We start from the raw sequence: 19,289 nt of genomic DNA on the forward strand, positions 1-19,289 counted from the left end.
GATGAAGGAAAATCCTCAACGGGTAGTTGACAGAAACCTGTTTATTCAAGTTGATAAAAAATATTCTGGATTCCCTCAATGTGACAGCGTATACAGGGCTCATTATTACCCTCCTACCGGCCGTCTCCCCACAGAACACACAAATACAGGAGGAGGAGGTGACATATGACTTTCATAATGCAAGGTGAATAATGAAACTGAAGTCAACAACTTACAAAAGAGAGCAGCAGTGCAGAACAACCAGGTTTACCAGTAAGTTAACAATGCTCCCATACCTCTTATTCACTGTTAAGATATGGCTTTACAAAAGTCTTTGTTCTGCAGTATGTGTGACAGATGACATTTTTAGCTAGCTCTAGTGTTTTATTGGTTGGGGGCATATATTGTGGAATCTTTGTGAACGTTTGCCAAGTGTTGGCTAATGTACAGTCAGTGAATGTCTGATTTGCATCATGCGCTCGTAGCTGCAGTGCTTAATCTACACTTTGAGTGATATGTTGTTTTGCTGCTGAAGGGTTAATTACCATTAACACTTGGAACAAATTATGCATGTATGTACAGTATGTTGGCTGCATAGCTGAGAGCATGTCACTGAAATGTATAAACTCGGGGCAACTTATCCCTGAAAATAACTATCTGTGGGGTTAGAGGACAGATCTCTGCCTCAATATTCAGTGTCAAACTGAATCGGTCAAAACTCAGACATGCTCATGGCCAACACTTTTAAATGCTTGTGTGAGCGCTGGCTTACGTTCAGTATCCTGTGTGTGTCATGTGTTTCATGGATGTCTTAGGCATAGATACTATTGGTTATTGGATTGAAACCAAAGATGCATATGATGTAAATGATTTGAATAAAAATCCCCCACCATTGCATTTAATGGGTCACCATTTACTGGGTAGGGTAGGGTGGAATATTGGGGGCAGCCGTGGCCTAGAGGTTGGAGAAGCGGCTTGTGATCGGAGGGTCACCTCTGGAAAAATTTGGGTGTGGTGGAGTGATTAATGCGACAAATGCCCACCCCTCCATTTGCCAGCTGATGTGCCCTTGAGCAAGGCACTTAACCCCCTCCTGCTCCTCTTGTGTGTTCAACTAAGGATGAGTCAAATGCAGAAGACAAATTCAGTGTGTGTATGTAAAAATATATATACTGCCAATAAAGCTGATTCTTCTTCTTCTTTTGACCAATTGTCAAACTGCAGCAGTAAAGTTAGAGATATCGTTGAATGCTTGCATGCAGTTGATAATGGAACTACAAATTTATGCATAGTTCCATGACCATGAAACGCAGAAATGCACATTTAGTAGATGGTTTCAACAGTCAGACATTTAGTGCTCATTACACAGTCAAATGCCTAGAAAGTTAAGAATACAGCCTTCTGTCTCCACCTGCTAACAATATCTGACATTGAGGATTCCATTTACCTGGTTGGTCCTCAAACAGACATTTTTTGAAGGACTCTTCCTGCTGACTTCAATATAGCCCAGCCTAAAGTTGATGAAAGAAATTTGATGGGACACATTCTGTATTTTGGAATGAATCTTTATCATATAATTCTCTCTTAAAACATCTCATAGTATGATATTTCACTTTAAGAGTCAAGAGTCATACCCTGACAGATAAGAGGTATAGAAAATGAATGAATTAATGAATGAATGAGTCAAGTAGTGGATGGATGGACTAGAGCCACATTTCCTTCAGGCCGAAAAAGAGCCAGTGGAGTTGGTTTGGCCTTTTTTCTCCAAGCCCACTGTGGTGGGAACTGAAGCCATGAAACGGCATTTATGGTATGATGGTTGTAATAATAGCCGAGAATATTATCTCTTTTGATGTGTGATTTTGATCAAAGACAAACAGGTTCATTCGTTGAAGTATGTAACACCTTGTCTTGTGTTATTGGAGATTGTTTTTCCTTCTGTGCAGCCTCCGAAAGTCCTGTGTGTGCTTTGACGTCTTTGGAGCAGAGCAGAAACAATAAGAGCTCTAAAACTAAAGTTAAAAAGTGATATCTGTTACCTTTTGATTCTACCGGAAGCGCTTTAATATTTTACTTTTGCATTATAATGCCTCCAACTGGCCACTAGGGGTAGAGTAGCTCATAGTGACCAAAAGAGTTTTCTAAAAAAAGAGAAAAGAATGATTTTAAGCTTTCTGGACTGATCATATGCTTAGAATTCAAAAATCACGCATATGTGGTTGTCATTTTTATTTGTTTCAAAATAATTTAAAACAGTATAGCATGATAGCTATGACAACATGTGTCATTGTTTATTTAGGATATGATTGATTTTGTGGGGAGGACATCATTAATGTTGCATTTAATATAGTGTGTGTGTGTGTGTGTGGGGGGGGGGGTGCTCTGTAATGGATCAGTATGAATGCCTCGTTAGTGAGCACCACTGAAACCCTGCAGGCCCCTCAGAATATGAGCACCATTTCAGCTTTTGCTGTCGCATTCTAACTACCACTTACACAATACATTCTGCTCATACACACACTCACACACAGACACACACACACACACACACGCATTAGCCCACGCACATACACTCAACAAGCACTTGTGTGTGTGGGCAGCTGGCTGAACACACCACTCTATTTAGCATCAGAAAGGCTACATTCACTCTTTTCATCTGAGAGGTGAACTGAGGAATGCCCTCAAGGTGTGCGGACCAGGGGATAAAGATGGTTACAGGGGTGTGGTGTAGGTTTTAGGTGGCCAGCACTCTCTTCCTTTGGTGTTGTGTTTCTTGTTCTCCCCATTCCTCTTTCCCCTCCTCTACAGTAAATCTTTACATTCTCTGTCAAAGGCCCACACGAGGCAGAGAACAGAGGTTACAACTGTAAACAGTAGGGGATCTTTTCATATTCTCCGTTTCCCTTCTCCTCGTGTCTGTGATGTTGCACACACACACATACACACATGCAAACACACACTTTTCTTATCAAACAAAATGGCGGGAGGGCGCACACACATACAGGCACGCACAAAGGCACAGGTAGCAAAGTTTCTCCTGGAGTTTTCACAGCAAAACCAAACAAAACATAAAACGACAGTAACGCAAAAGGGTGAGGGTGGCGAGGAGGAGGAGGAGAAGAGAGGGAAGTTATTTTCTCTGGTTTTTTGAGGCTGTGCCGCATGTACTTCTGACAGGTGGGAGGGGAGATGAAGCGTGCATTGTGTTCGCTTGCTAATTAGCATCGTTAGCGGGGCCCATCCGCTGTGAATGGCAGAGATAGTATTAGTGAGGTTTATGCACAGTGAGTGGTGGAGATAGGGAGAAAAGAGTGTCGTACAGGCAAAAGCTGTATATGCTAACGCTACAATTAGGTCTGATAAACTTACAGTTCTTTAATGGACTCAGCAGGGAGGGAGGGAGGGAGGGAGGAAGGGGAGAGCAAAGAAGTGTAAAGAACTGTACACCAGTCCGCTTCAGGCTTTCCTTTCAGTATGACCTCTATGGAGCTCATAAAACCATGGTGACACACGCATAAGATAATGAGCCATTGTGTGGTGTTTGTGTGTGTGTGTGTGTGCATCAAACAGAGGTTTGGGTGCAGTGATTTTGAGATCAGACTTCTCTCCTTTCACTTTAACCCTTGAGGTTCAGGTTCCACGCAAGGTGCAGATTACAAGCCACTGGCTATGTGAATAGTCCTGTTAGCTTACCATCCATATTCTACACACACACACACACACACACACACATATTTTTGGTTCTTTTGAACAAAAGGCATTTCCGAGCAGCAAGTGTGATGTTATATCTGATGCTTTGATGCTACATCACAGTGATAATATGTGTGTATGCATGAGTGTGTGTTTGTGTGGTTTCGTTTGCACCACACAGACCCCAGTAGATGACATAGAACTGTCAGCATCATCCAATCACCCAGTTTTTTTTTCATACTGTCCTTTACCCCCTCCCCTCCACTCTCTTTCTTTCACTCACTTCATTTCATCCCCTCCAGTGTCAAGAAAAGGCCCTTGAGGCTGTATTGCTCTCTCTTTCTAGGTAGCACATACAGACACACACACACACACACACACATTCTCTCTAAAGGACCCTGAGGGAGGAGACCGTCAGAGAAGTTTGGAAGGATTGTAGGCATATTGTTAGGGTTGGAGTTTTCAGACAGAAACATCTCAGTTGAGCCTCTCTCCATCCTCTGAAAAGGCTCATGAGTGTGAATGAAGGGGGTGATGAATATTAAGTTAGGTGCAATGGTCAACACCCAGCTCTCCTGCTCTATAGGAGACTGGAGGAATCGCTATTGATTTCTATATCTATATCTCTCACATTATCATTTTTACAATGGACATCATGCATTTTTTTCAGACTTTGCTGCATCTGTACTGAAAAACTTAGCCATTTGTGGTGTTCGTTTAAAAGAAAGGAAAGATTATGCGCGCAGTGATATGATGGAGATCAGGGTTGTATGTCCAAAGCAGGACCACGAACACACAGCTGGCTCATCAGATTCACTATAAGCAGCAGCATCTGGTTCTGTAGATGGTGGTTTACCTCAACAAAAATGTGAAATGTGTCGCTAACATAGAAATTCACGTAAGTTAGCATAATGATTTCATAATGAAAAGCAACATGGTTAGCATTTTTTCTTGCAAGGCAGCATAGCTAACGTCATCTTGAAACCCACCAGCTGATAAAGCAAAATGTAATTCTAGCTGGCATGAGCATCATAGTGAATTCAGTGAGCTGGACATTTTGTAAATGCTGTTGTTTAAGAAGACGTGACCTGTACAAGCCAGCATTCACCCATTCACACAAACATTCATTCACTAGTGGCAGAGGACACCTTTCAAGGTGCCACCTGCTCATCAGGAATAATAACTGTCCATACACTCACACACCGATGGAACAGCCATCAAGGAGCAATTTGTGGTTCATGCCCAAGGACACGTAGACCACATGGGCCAGGGATTGAACTCCCTTACCCATTGGTGGATGACTGCTCTACCTCCTGAACCACACGTGCCCATTTACTTAAAATATCAAAAGTACAAGAGCATAGTTTGTGGAACAATGGTCCCTGTCTTAATTTCCTTATTATATGCGTTGTTAACATTATGTCTGGATTAATACTACTGCTGCATTAATGTTTATGTTGTATTTTACTGTTGTAAAGGGTTAAGGTGGCCTACCACAAAAATTGATAGTTTCCACAGTTCTTATGAAAGTTAGTAAAATGACATTGAGTCAAACCCACAGCCACTGGTGCTCTGTAAGCTAACAGTGTAAACAGTAGCCTGCACCAGATGAACACGTTGTCACGGTCCCTCAGGAGTCTCCCCTTCTACCCCATGGAGCAGCTTGGATCTGGTGTAAAGTGGTTATGACTGTCACATATTGAGTTAATGTAATGGTGTTTTCATAGTGGGCTCTGAGGATTGTGATGTTTGCAAAGGAGATGTAAATTAGGGACACAGCCGATGAGTATTTTCAAACTGACTGACAAATTGTAGTGCCTTTATAAAAACGCAACTTTTTCACCGCTTGTTTTGCACAGGGTGTAGATCAGCTGTGTCCTCTGGCTCTTTGATCACTTATTTTGTGTTTTGATATAGCATGTGACACAGCACAGGTGTTGCCAATGACATGTCCTTGTGTTTTGGCAGAGAACTGTTCAGCTGGTTAAGCTATTTTCCAGAGGGTCACATAATGCCATCTTGTTAAGTCCGTGTTCAAACAAACAAACAAAAGCCCCCTCATTCATTTCAATGAGGTACTGTTATACAACTTCATAATGTGAATGGTGTAATTATACTGGCTGCCTGATAGCTGTTCAGGAAGTTTAGCTATTTAGGTAGTTTATGAAGTTAAACTGTACAATAGAAATCTTATAAGTAATAATACAGAAAATACTTTTTGATATTTTTGCACATCACAATCACGATCATACCAACATTTCGCAAACAGCTCTATAGTCTTAGCAATAGAAAACGACTCCAGTGATATGCTCAACTGCAAATGCCCAGTCAGTCTCATAAATAGGTGAACAAGTACAAGAAACATTAATAGCAGAATAAAGAGTCCCTCCAAACAAAAATCACATTCACACATTTTTCATTAGTAAAACTGTGGCAGCAATGTGCTGCTGTTCTTTGCCTCTGCAGGTCTTCGAACTGAATTGCAGTTTGAAGCTGAGAAGCTACTCAGAGAGGTACACGCCGTCATTTGCATTAACTGTACTTGGCGTAACCTCAGTCTTGTATCAAGCTGCTCATTTAACCAATCAATCTTTGAAAAGTGTTTAATGGTTAATTTATAGTTTTTATCGAGAAGAAACCTGTTTACAAGAGTCCTTTCACAGGCTAACAAGGCTACACTTTATATCTGGTCTACTGACTGAGTGAGTGGCACAGTTTGATTGAGAAATCTAGAGGACTGCGTCAAGAAATTGCTTTATTGGAATGGCGCATATATGAGATTACAGTTTATGGTGGCTTTTTGGCTCTGATGAGCACTTCCTTCATTATCCCTGACTTCAGTGCATTACAAATCCCTTCAGATAACAACATGCTGCAGGCCTCTATCATCCTTATACAGAACAGCAGAGGAGCATTTCATTACACTGTCACCAGTCATAATCCTCCGACCAGCATGGCCCTCACGGAGCATCAAACATATGACTCTGAAACAGAGCAAAGGATGAGGGAGCTGGAGAGGAGGAGGAGGAGGAGGAGGAGGAGGAGGAGAGGGGTGGGGGCGTAATGGTGCGTGTTTGTAAATAATCTCCCTGTCACGGTGGTAAATAGGAGTTTATTTAACAAGCATCACATCACAGGAACGCTTCCACTCTCTGTCACCCTGTCTCTTCTTCTTTTACTTATTCTTCTTCCTCCTCTTCATACTTCTCTCCTTTCCTCCTCTCCTCTGCTCTCGTCTCGGGCTCCGCGGTTACAGCAGAGCATTAATAATAATAACAATGATAAACAGAGGAGAGATAACCACAGTAGTGTGTGTATAAGAGGCCCTCGCGCTCAGCCAGCTTACAGCGCTTAGCCCCCATTAAAGATGGGATGTGGAGGGGCGGGTGGGGGACAGCAGGAAAATAAGAAGCTGTTATTTTGCATGATATTAACCACATGAAAGCGTGCGGCTGCCGAGGACAGTAAAAGTCGCTGAAGAAGACAGAGGGAGGGTGTGAGAGAGGGAGGAATAATGTAAATAGCGGCTGGCTGAGTTATCAGGCATAGCACTGTCAGACGTTTATGCGTGTGTGTGTGTGTGTGTGTTATCATACGCAACGCTGTCAGACGGTCCATTGTTTGGGAAGCGATAAAAGGCAATTTCCCAGAGTCCCTTGTAGAACCACACGCTCGGCTTAATTTGAGGGCCATTTTCCGTGACAGTGTTGACAGTTTATACATCTCTCTCCCTCTTTCTCCCTCCTTTTCTATGTCTCCCTCTCCTGTGCTCCCTTGCTTCCTGTACTCATCCTTCCTGTGTGTGTGTGTGTGTGTGTGTGTATGTGTGCGCTCGTGCACTTTGTAGTAAAGAGGCTTGTATTCATGTCTGTGTTTATTAGTATCTCACCCCCGTGTTTGGCATGTTCCCTTTGAGGAAGCAACAATACCTGATAGTCTAATACCTGTCAGTACACACACACACACACACACACACACAGAGCCCTCCTCGCCTGATGGGAATGTTTTTTCCCTCTGCCCTGTCTTAATCTTGCCCTGACACACAGCATTGTGAGCTGTGCTGCGCTGCCATCAGAGGAGAGCATGTCCTCTCATCATCCTGAGAGAGGGCCTATTAGAGGAGCTATGGATGATGGGAGGCAGGGAGGAGAGAGGGAGAGAAGAGAGGAGATCGCAGGTTCAGGGCAGGATAATTGACACGGAGGCTCCTGTTGCCTGCGGAGGTGGTTTTTTCTCTACAGTGCCTTTAGTGAGATAGCAAACAAGATTTTGTGCACAAACACACATACACACACACACACACTTGTAAACACATGTGCAGTACATTCCTGCACACACATTGTGTGTGCAAACAGCTTACTGTTCTGTTTGTGTGCTTTAGTGTGATTTACTGAATCGCACTGTTCAGCTTGAGGCCTTGTAAATGCAACTAATGCCTGAAATCCAAGTTTGTGAGCTTGGTGACACCAGATTTTATTTTTACCCTTTAGTTTGTTTGATTATTTAGATAGATGATCACGTTTAGTCATCAGATTGCAGTGTTATAAAGGTGGGAATGAAGCCTAGTAGGACTTAAATATTTTATCCTTATACTGTATGTACTGAAAACACACTCTGCACTCTAGTACAATAATGTGAAAATGCATACTGTATCACCCGTTCACACATGCCTTTGACAGCACGGTTACAATGTTGCCTGTGTGGCATCTACACATGATAACTATCTTTGCCCGGCACCCAGGCCTGCACAAAGGCAGAATGAGACCATACAGGTGCTGTTGCGTTTCTTCTTTTAAGCCTCAAACTGGAGTAGCTCAGACAAAGATAAAGCTGCACGGCTATCTACTTACCATAATCTATAACCTATAAAAAGAGAAGAAAAGACTCTTGGCCATTCTGTTCCTTAACTCTGTTATCATTCTCCACTGCTGAGCTCTTCTGCTTTCTTTCCTGCTCCAAGACTGTATTATTATTGTATTGTTGAGAGAAAGTATTCTTCTTGTATGTATTTTTTATTATATTTCATTGTCTGTGGTGAATTGCCCATGCTGGTGGTCTGGTGAACAAAGCCAATGAGGTTCAGCTTGATAAAGACATACATTTTGAGTTTGATGGGGTACTATCTGCCTTTTCTCCATGATAAAGCAGTTTTCATTTAAAAGTGGATTAAAAAAAAAAACTGTATATGGCACAATCTATTTAGTTTCACAAAGTTGCAGACAGCGGAATAAAAGCCAAATACTATGAAGTCTTTAAAAAGTAAAATGGAAGCTTTTCCATCAGGATTTAGAGGCAACAAGTTTAAATATAACATACTTTGGGTAGAAAGAATCTGTGTTGTTTGGAAGTCCAGGCCTCGACCCTCTCCTCCCCTCCGCTCTCTACTGTCCTCGCTATATCCCCCCTCTGCTCTGTTACAAATGGCCCCGTGTAGGAAATGAGAGGGTTGTTATTTCAAACTTAATAATGTTACACGACTCCATCAAGACAACGCTCCTCTATCAAACTCCCACAATCTCCAGAGATAATTTAATCACCAAATGCCAAACTGCCACGCCACATTTAGGTGTAATTTTCATCCATGCAAAGGTAATTTGTTTCAGTATTATGAATTAATTAAAGCCTAACGAAGATGGAGAAGGCTGTAGAATGTCTAATCAACAGGCCCTTAAAGACTGATTGATTCTCTCTCCTCCACACTCTGGCCTATCAGGATTCGTCCTCCTTGTTGTCACATTTTCTGTTGCATTTTTTTACACTGTTGCTACACTTTTTTTGTCTCTCTATGACTCTCTCCCTCGTTTCTAGATTGTTCTAGATCTCTGTGAATCTGAAAGTTTACCCACACCAAAGCAGGGGTTGGGTTCTATTCACTGAGTAATCTGGTCTCTGTTTGACTAGTTTTCAAACTGTCTGTCTGTCTGTCAGTTGTTATCTCTGCATGCATCTGCACAGGCTGTATACCTGCTGTAGAAAAGACCACTCTGTGCCACTTCTTAGTTTATTATTTCAATCTTCCTTGCAGCTTTTTCCTGTTCAAGCACTTTACGGTATTTGTTGACATTTAAACAGTCCTCGATACATTCCTTTTTCCTATATATGCATCAGGGTGGAGCCATGTGTCACTCAATCATTCTTGCAGCTGCTCGTCCCAGGGGCCCGGACTTTGTTTTCACATATATGTATGAGCCTCAGGGTACTTGAAGGCATCCTTTTCACCCCTAAACACTCACTCACAGACGTACAGCACAGCAAAAAACACACTACACCATAAATCAAGGTTAGAGCGCACACAAAGTCACACACAGACAAGCCCTTCTCACGCATACACCACACATGTCAGGCGTTATCTGTGTTTCAGATCTGCAGGCTTGTACATTGTGTACAGCTCCTCTATAAACGACAAACACACACAGTCATTAGTGTAAAAATGCTCACGCCCAGAGACATACGGCAAAATAAAACAAATGCCTTCTCCTCCACTCCACTAATAACAACATACCTCACACCCAGTTCTTGCTTATGAAAATATTTATCCTGGATGCTTCAGATATGCAGGGCAGGCTACGTGGTTGAGACAAAAGCTTTCAGGTCTGTCAGTGTATAGTCTACATGAATAAAACCTCTCACTCTCTTTGCAAATACTGCAAACACAATCAGAGATTACACAAATGCTGAAAAGACAGGGTGTCTTTACTTTCAGCATTTCTAAGTTGTGTATCCACCCTGGAAAGGTTAATGTAGACAGAGATAGCTCTAGGTGTGTTCCTTTGCTGTATTTTACTGTATTGGAGGGGGAGAGAACAATAGAGCCGGCGGTTGGTTTGAAACTTCCAGAACTGAGATTAATCAGCTCTGTAGAACAAACACTGTTAGTGACAGGTATCTGGGTGTGTGCGGGTTTGTTTGTGCTGGCATTTATTTAGGCTCTGTAAATCACTATGGGAAATGCAACAGGGAGTTTCAACAGACAGACGAAACATCATAACACAGCTCTCCGACAGGCCCTTTAATTTAAAGGATGAATTAACATGAATTACAGAAAACATATTTTTCTAATTGAGCTAAGCCTTGCAGAGACTTGTGCTATTGTTTGGCAAAGTTTTGAGATAACTCTGCAATCAACCAAACATAAACTAGGAAAGTGGACTTTCATTTGAAGAAGAAGAATCAGCTTTATTTGCAGTATATTTTAACACTGATTTTTTTTCTCTGCATTCAACCCATCCTTAGTTGAACACACACCCAGCAACACTGCAACTCCCAGCAAATTATGCAGTGAACACACACAGAAGCAGTGGGCTTCCTTGTAAGGCGCCCAGTTAGAGCTTTAAGTGCTTTGCTCAAGGGCACTTCAGGACAGATTTTTTCTGCCGGTCCAGGGAATCAACCTGGTGACCCTCCGGTCACAAGCTGCTTCTCCAGCCTCTATGCCAATAATAATGATAATGAAAATACTACTAATAATCACAATAATAATAATAATAGTGATAATGATGATGACAACAACAAAAACAGCAACAACAATAATGTGTGCTTATTTCATGTATATATCAGCCTATCAGCTGCAAACTGCTGCGTCTTTTTGTTCTTTTACTCGCTGCAATGATGATTGATGAAAAGATGAACCGTCGTGGTCACTGCTAACCTCCGCGACCAATGCATTGCATTTCTCAAAACTGCTTCACTAGAATAAATGTAAAGGTTTGGTTTGCATTCATACAGCTGTATGGAAGAGTGAAAAGTAATCAGCCAAGTCATTCGAAAATACAACAATACATATACAGTATAAGGCATCCAATACAAAAGGAAGACCCTGACACTAATAATGAACTACTCTACAAAGAGATGTACTTAGTGAATATAAATACACTGAAGGGCTATTAAATGTAAATGTACATTTATAGTGTTTTTATATAGATAAATATATAATAATAATAATAATAATAAATATTCATTTATAGATGTGGGTTTTATATGAAAACACAAAAGGATTATAACTTTATTGATGTTTGCTTTTCTATTATTTTGGAACGTTTTAGTCCTCTTTGCCCCTTTTTTTGAATGTATGGACATGCACGTGTTTGCGTCTTTGCACAGATTAAGTTAAAATGACTCCCAAGAGCTCCTGTTGTTAATCACAGTGTGGTGACACGAAGCAGATGACCAATTAAAAAATCCTTGGGCAAATAACCAATCAGAGCTGTGCTCTGAGGGTCCTCCACGCCACAGTCTGCCACTGCTTTTTCACAGTCCTTTTCCCTTTCTGTTCTCACCATCACGCTGAGCGACAGGGGCTATTTTCACCATGCATGGACACGCATACACATGAACACATGCGAAAACACATGCGCACACGCACACATAAATGCAGTGCACCTTATTACTCTTTATTAATCTGCAGGGCGTTAATTGAAACCCCCCTGAGTCCTAGCTGTACCTGCATTCCCTCTCTCATTATCAGTCAAGGTGCCTTTGGGGGGAAAAGAGAGGGGGATGGTGGCGCAAGGAGAGGACTCCTGGGTCTCACGTGACAGACCAGTTGTACATCCACAGATCTGACTGAATTAAAACTTAGCAGTGAGTTGGTTTCCGCTTCCTCTTCCATCAGTGGGGGAAAACAATATGCCTGGAGGAAAACATGTGGATCTTAGGATTTGTACAGTACATGCTGAGCTTGGGAGTCATGGACTTCCTCTGCCATCAGTCTCTCATACCAATGAGAATATGACGATGACCAAGATCAGGTGCATGGAAATCTCTTGAACCCTGCTCTGCTCATATTGTCTGTGAAGATTCTCGTTTGTCCAGGTCATGGTTATCCACATAGAGTCGAGTAAAGGCAACAGAAATTGATCACAGATTTTTCAGTCCTCATATGGTAACAAGTTGATAACAATGTATCTCTCATGGTCTCTAGAAATTATATTTCTCTGTTGTTGTCGGCACAGCAGTAAACACAAATATTCCAAATTGTAAGTATGGACAGTTTTTAAAATTTTACTTCTTTTTTTCCCCTCCTTTTTATAAAGCTATCGAAACACCATTTATCAGTTAAGGTCTGACAACCTCTGTCTCTCTGCTATCCCTCTTGAATGAATGAATGAGCATTTCGATTAGGAGTTTTTTGCTCTGCATGATTACGTTACCAGATTTCAGCTGATTCCACACACTGAAGTTAATAACAGTTTAAACAAAAGTGTGCCGTACAACTCACAACACGCAAGATATGACAGGGCTTTTGTTGCTGCCGGAATGAGGTGAGCTAAAAAGAAATAAAACGGAGCCCTTAAAACCTGTCAGTCAGATAATGTTATATTAAAGCAATGGTCTATTGGGGCTGCTTTAATTAGGCATACGTACAGTATGAAGGAACTAATAGGTGTTAAATAATTCATAGAATTTAAGAAAGAGTGCAGTTGATCATCATACCTGGAGGATGGCATTTCTGCTTGGTTTTCATCTACAATGAAACCTTTTCTGCTTGATGTCTTTCTGCTTATCACAGGTGTGGAGACGAGCATCTTCATGTCTCCACTCTTGTGATTAGTTACGGTCCAGCTTTAGACTTTCAAATTAGGTCGGGGTTCGGTTTACGCTGGGATTGCGGGCTATGAATGTGTATACAGTATGTGCAATGCCAAAAGAGCAAATTGGGTTCTTCTGGGTTGTGTTTTTGTGTCTGTGTGTGTGTGTGTGAGAGAGAGAGAGTGCACGTGCGCCAGGAGAGAAGAGGATCCGATTAGTGGTACTCTGAAAGTAATTACCTTAATTAAAGCAGTAATGTGTGGAGACGGGGGAGGGGATGGGGGGTGAGGGCTGGGGGAGGTGTTGGGGGGGTAGCAGGGGAGAACCTGCCATCTTTTATGGGGCAGTTTAGGGACTGTGTGATTTAAGGGGCACACTCAGCAATGGGCAGAGGTAGGGAGGGAGGGAGGAACAGTGGGGGATGAACGAAAAGTGGGGGTGAGTGAGGATAAAAGAGGGGTTTTGTTGTGGGAGGACAGACCGAGGTGAGGGGAGACAGTGAATGAGGCAGTGTGAGTGAAGGTAGGAGAAAAAAATAAGGTGAGTTCTTACACAAATCTGGCCAATAAGGTAAGGCAGACTGTTGTTTTCATCTTATCCAGAAATATTCCTCACATATATCTCACATATATGTATCATATATTACACTAACAGACACCAAGAACACGCACACAGAAAACAACCCACAACAGCCTCTGTAATTGGCCCTGCATGTCACACTTCCACTGTAACCTATTTGTACCACACACACACACACACACACACGCACAGTGCCATTGTGGTGTGATGCTCTGCTCAGATATGATAAGATTTGTTTCACAAGCATGTGTTTGTGGTTTGACCTGAGAACCAGGTAAACACTGCAGGCCTTTTATTCAGGTAGAGACACTGCACGTCACTGCAGGTTCCAGTGGAGGCCAAACACACATGAACGTGACTTTGCCACTTCTCAAAATGTGAAAAAAGCATCTACCAACTGTCCCCTGTGGTGTTTAATCACTTCACTGTGCAATTCTTCATTGTTTTTTTTCTGTTTGTTTCCTCAAATATTTGATGTTCTTTTCTTCACCTATCAGCTACTGGCTGCTGCCTTATCGCTGATAAAATATTTTCCCATATTTTGTAAGGCTGAACTCTTAATTGTTGTGCATGTTTTTCCTCTGTACTCACCAAGGCCCCAATCTGTGTGAAGTCTTTGCTCTGTATTGGCCTTGCACGTGAGCATATAGTAGAGCGTGTTTGTGTGTGAACTTGTGCCGTTGTGTGCGTTAATGGGTATACTATTGGGTCTGCAGAACCAGACAAAGAGACAGCTCACACATTTGCATTACTTGGAGGTCTCATCATAACGGTCGGATAATGGAAATCAAATAACAACCTACGGAACACAGTCAATGCTATGTCCTCGCGCCACATACAGTTTACAGGTGTGTGTGTGTGCGTGTGTGTGTGTGTGCATGTCAGCATTTGAATCAAGCAAGTGAAATAACATCTTTGTGATAGAGTGATAATGAAAATAATAACATCCCTGACAAAATATTCATAAAGGTAATGATGAATGCCATATTTCTCAGAGAGATACATCAGAGGCGTCCTGGTTAAAAGAAAACAGTGGCCAGCGTCTCCCACACCCTCAAATTATCTGCCGCTTTCACATTTCACTGATAGCATAGATGAGAGCTGAGGAAAATGGACACACAATTATGCTCACTTGTCGTATATTAATACTGCTTCTTGACATCTTCCATGGACCCTGAGCTGTCATCTCTTTGTCTGCTTTAATTGAAAATTAATGGTTAGTGCGTTGCCAAGGCAACCCCGGCGGTGGTGGTGGGTAGCGAGCCACATTCAGACTGACACCAGTGGCATTGTTTGTCCTGTCTGACCTTGGAAGTCAGAAAAAAAGAAAGAAGAAAGGCAGAGGAGGACAAAAAAGACATTAAAAGAGAATAGAGGCTGAATGTTGTGCATTGGAGTGAGGGTGAAAAATAAAATAAAGTTATTATGGCTGTGTTTTGGCCAGATAGAAAGACAACTAGTGCTAGAGGTGACTGAGGGGGAGACTGAAGATATGATGTCAAAATGCCAAATGGGGAGAATTATGTTTGAGTAAGAAAGCAGAAGAAGCCCTTGTGATTCTTCTCTGGAGCGAAGGGATTACCTTTGTGCTGATGGAGTCACAGGGCACCTTGCGGCCCTATAATCATCTGGACTCCAGGTACGAGAGTGAGCGAGTATGAAAGAGAGAAATTGTATTTGTGTTTGTGTGTGCGCGCGTGTGTGTGTGCAGAGGAGTGCGTCGACATGCTGGTCCTAATGTTTACAAATCCATCAGTGTGAACAGGGTGCCAAATGGACACTGAACTTCAGGGCCAGGCATCTGTAGATTGACAGAGAAGCTGATGGACAGCACTCAATCTCATCCTGTGGCGAGCTCTCCCGGCCAAGATGAGGAGAGGCACGAGAGGTTACAGTGGGCCTGATGAAAAATCATTTAGAAAAATATAAAAATCATTTACAACTCTGGTTTGCCCTCAGAAGATGTCAGCTGACATGGTGCTTCACATCATTAGTGGGCTCTAGATGAGGAGTTACGGGCGAAACACATTGCACAGGTCAATTTTAGTGGCATATTAAATTTAATGTATAGAAACCAAACTTTATATTTGAAAAACAAAATAATCAAATGTTGATTGAAATGTTTTATTGCAAAAAAAAAATGAAATTACTGTAAGTAAGGATGCACTGATGAAAACTGGCTGTTAAAGCTCAGAGCACCTTTAACGGCAGTCAGCTTTTCCTGCAGTGCACAGTCATTTTTTAATAAGTTTTAATGTTCACACATGCAAAGGTCTTTCAGCTAGTCGTGGAGCTAACTGGATTGTTTATGCTTATTTTTTAACAAGACTTTGAATATTTTTTAACAATATTCAGAGTGTTTATTCAGAATTTCAGTAATAGTACATGTGATACTGAGCATGAATTTTGATGCTGATTATTGGCTCCTGTCTTGCCTTGCAACAAGTTTCAACATAAAACCAGCACTTCATGCGATAATCTTTGTTTCTCGTTTTAAAAAGTTTCGTTCTTTCTTTTGAGAGTGTTGTTAACTGACTAAAAAGTGAAGGATTTGCTGAAGAGACTCTGTTGATCTGTATGATTTTGGCCTTGTCAGATGTCTTGGTGGTTCCTATGCACTCTGTAAGATGTATGGTGCATTAGAGCCACATGGATCTGAAAAATGATATATAAACAGCTAAAACTTGTTTTTTGTTTCATTTATTCATTTACCAATGATTTAAAATGGGTATTTGGAAGGCTATAGATTGGGTAAAACTCAAGTGTTTTTTGTTTTTGTTTGTTTAAATATGTTCAATACATAATAAAATAACCCTGTCACCTTAAATAAATTCACTCTGAAGATTAAAAATTTGGATTGATGTCTTCCATTGTCACCAGATCTTGCTCGTTCACTCCGCGGTCTGCTGTCTGGTGCCGACAAGATGTTCCCTGGCTGTGGTGGGTCACTATCCAGAGAAACCTCTACAATGCGCTCATCCATATCTGTTGACGGTTTCCCGGTCCCCTCCACCTGGCAGCAGGTTGTCGTTTTTTTCATCCTATTTCAGATCAAACAATATATAGACAGCATTAGTTGCTCTGGTGATCTCTTTCCATGCTTTGAGTGGTCCTGGACTGGTGATCATCACATTCATCACACAAGAAAAAAAAATCTATCTATCAAAGTTATGAAAACAACAAAAAAAGCAGCAAATCTTAACATTTGAGAAGCTGGAGCTGGAGAATCTTTGTCTTTTTTTTGTGCTCAAATAATTTTGTCTGTACCTTTTGAGGCTGGTCTCTAACTAGTAGTCAATCTGACCTGATAGCTGGAAGATATTTCATTCAGCTTTGTGGCACAAAGGAACTACTAAAAGATTGTGCCATGATTTAGAAAAATAACCTTTAAATTCCTTTAACTGACAAATTATGATAACAGGTTGCATTTTTCATGAAACCCTTTACTATAAATTGCTATTCATCCTTTGGTTATCAAAACTTGGTCTTTGGATATAGAAGGCAGGGCTCCTTCATGTGCTTCCTTGAGTGGATCCTTGGTGATTGGTTTAATTGATTCAGTCACACATAACAAGTTCACAGTAAGTCGTCTCCTTGCTTTATTGGAACAACATTCTCTATACAGTTATGTAGAATTCACAGATGTACCCGTAACAATACTTGTGTGAGTTTATACTCTTGTAATCACAACTCAAGGGCCAGCAGCTTGATTGGACTTGTGAATACTGACTTTTCTGCGGTTTAATAATGATAATAAATCTAACGCACTGTGATGTGTACAGTGGGGTATGAGAGGCTAGTAGTTTGTGAGGGAATGTGTGCGTGTGTGTGGACATAGATGTATTGTGTGCATATTTGTGTGTTAGCCATGGCTGTGGCCAAGATTGAAAAGCTTTCCAAGGGCTGGAAGGTCATGGCACATTTATTGATTAGACCTTTCTTATGCAGACATTTTGTGAAGGTTGAACAACTTTCCATTCCCAGTGTGTATTGTGTTACAAATGTGACAATGCGCTGCTTTTGACAGATCACATAGCCACTTTTTCTTTAGCAAAATTTCCCAGAAATGTTTTTCACTATTTTCTCACCTTGTTTCTTTCATCTCCTTACATTGACATGTGAGTGACAGCTCATTGCATCTAGCATCCAAATGTTCATGTCATCAGACTGACCAATCAGCCCTAGCTGATACTTGATATATTCCCCAGTGATGCTCTTTCAGACTCCTTCTGTACCAGTTTTTATTTGTCGCATGCTAGCAGTCTGCAGTAAGGACCGTCCTGCAGTTGTAAGGGTCAAAGATGTATCAATGTACAAGCACAAATCCTGATCAAAATTTTGTTTGAAATGGACACATCGGTCAAAAACCCAATCACATATCTTCTTTGTCTGAGCCAGCCTCTTTGGGAGAAAATTCCCACACTAAAGGAAGTGACAGACTGAAGTCTACCAGGTGCTACCTCAAATCCTCACATTGCGTCTGCAGTCTCCTAAACGCATCAAGCAGCTACATCAAACCCGAGCTGAGTAACAGTATTGCTATCAGATCAGAATGCTTCCAAACCACACTGTCCCTGAGCTTCAGTCTCTTGAAGGCAGTTACTGAATCAGATAGGCTGTTTTATTTACCATGTGGTCATATAGCATTTATTTTATTGTTATTTTACATATTTTAAACTCAGATGGGTGACTCTGATCCAGGAACTGTGAAACAATACAGAGTTAAGTGAAATATAAATTCTTTTTGGGGACAAGCCAACACTTCCCTGTGTATCACTGCCAATGTGGTATTGTTTTCAAATGGAGTAGTGTAGTGTGTAGTAGTAGACTTTAAAAAAAAAAATCAATTCTCACATTTGAACTGAATCAATATTAGATTAGACACATAAATATTAGCTTGGATCGTGTTGAATATGATGAAAGTGTAGGTGGAGATATCAGAAAGTGTGGTGAAATGGATCGCAGGTTGAAGTGTGAGTTTTGAGCATCACAGGAAACTGAAATAACTGAAATAAGAACAGAGATGAATGTTCTGCGTGAAACTCCTGAGGAGGTCAGCCATTAGTGGCTAATGCTATACATATTGCTATATATATATATATGATATATATATATGCTATATATATTTTCTGGACTATAGAACGCACCTGAGTATAAGCTGAACCCACCAAATTAAAAAAAATAATAATAATATTTGTACATATATAGACCACACTTGACCATAAGCCGCAGGTGTCCACACAGGCGTGGGAAAAAAGTAGCGGCTTATAGTCCAGAAAATACTGTAGTTTTTTGCTGTTAATGAAGTTAGATGCATTTTGGAGCTGCTAACATGAGGTTAATGTCATGATTATGATGTAGTGCATGAAAACATTTATCCTGAGAATGAGACTGTTGGTGCTGGGGAACCTTTTGGAAATGATTATAATGTATAATATAATGTACATTGTTCTGATATGGGTCATTCTGCGTAGTACTGAGTGGCTTCACGTTTGGTGCTTTAAGTATGTGTT

The 19,289-nt window shown here is 41.2% G+C and overlaps 1 protein-coding gene across 4 annotated transcripts in view; it reads left to right on the top strand.

Annotated features, from left to right (window-relative positions):
• The window catches only part of foxp4 (forkhead box P4), a 191,745-nt gene that overhangs the window by 70,371 nt on the left and 102,085 nt on the right, over window positions 1–19,289 (top strand). For 3 of the 4 annotated variants that reach the window (XM_046384179.1, XM_046384177.1, XM_046384178.1), the window contains exon 2: window positions 16,657–16,799. The exons of the other annotated variant lie outside the window; for it this stretch is intronic. In XM_046384179.1, coding sequence (XP_046240135.1) covers window positions 16,701–16,799 — 99 coding nt within the window. In that variant the 5' untranslated portion in view covers window positions 16,657–16,700. The remainder of the gene's footprint in view (window positions 1–16,656; window positions 16,800–19,289) is intronic. 4 annotated transcript variants of the gene reach the window in all.

The sequence above is a fragment of the Scatophagus argus genome, chromosome 3, assembly GCF_020382885.2.
Source record: "Scatophagus argus isolate fScaArg1 chromosome 3, fScaArg1.pri, whole genome shotgun sequence".
NCBI lineage: Eukaryota > Metazoa > Chordata > Actinopteri > Scatophagidae > Scatophagus > Scatophagus argus.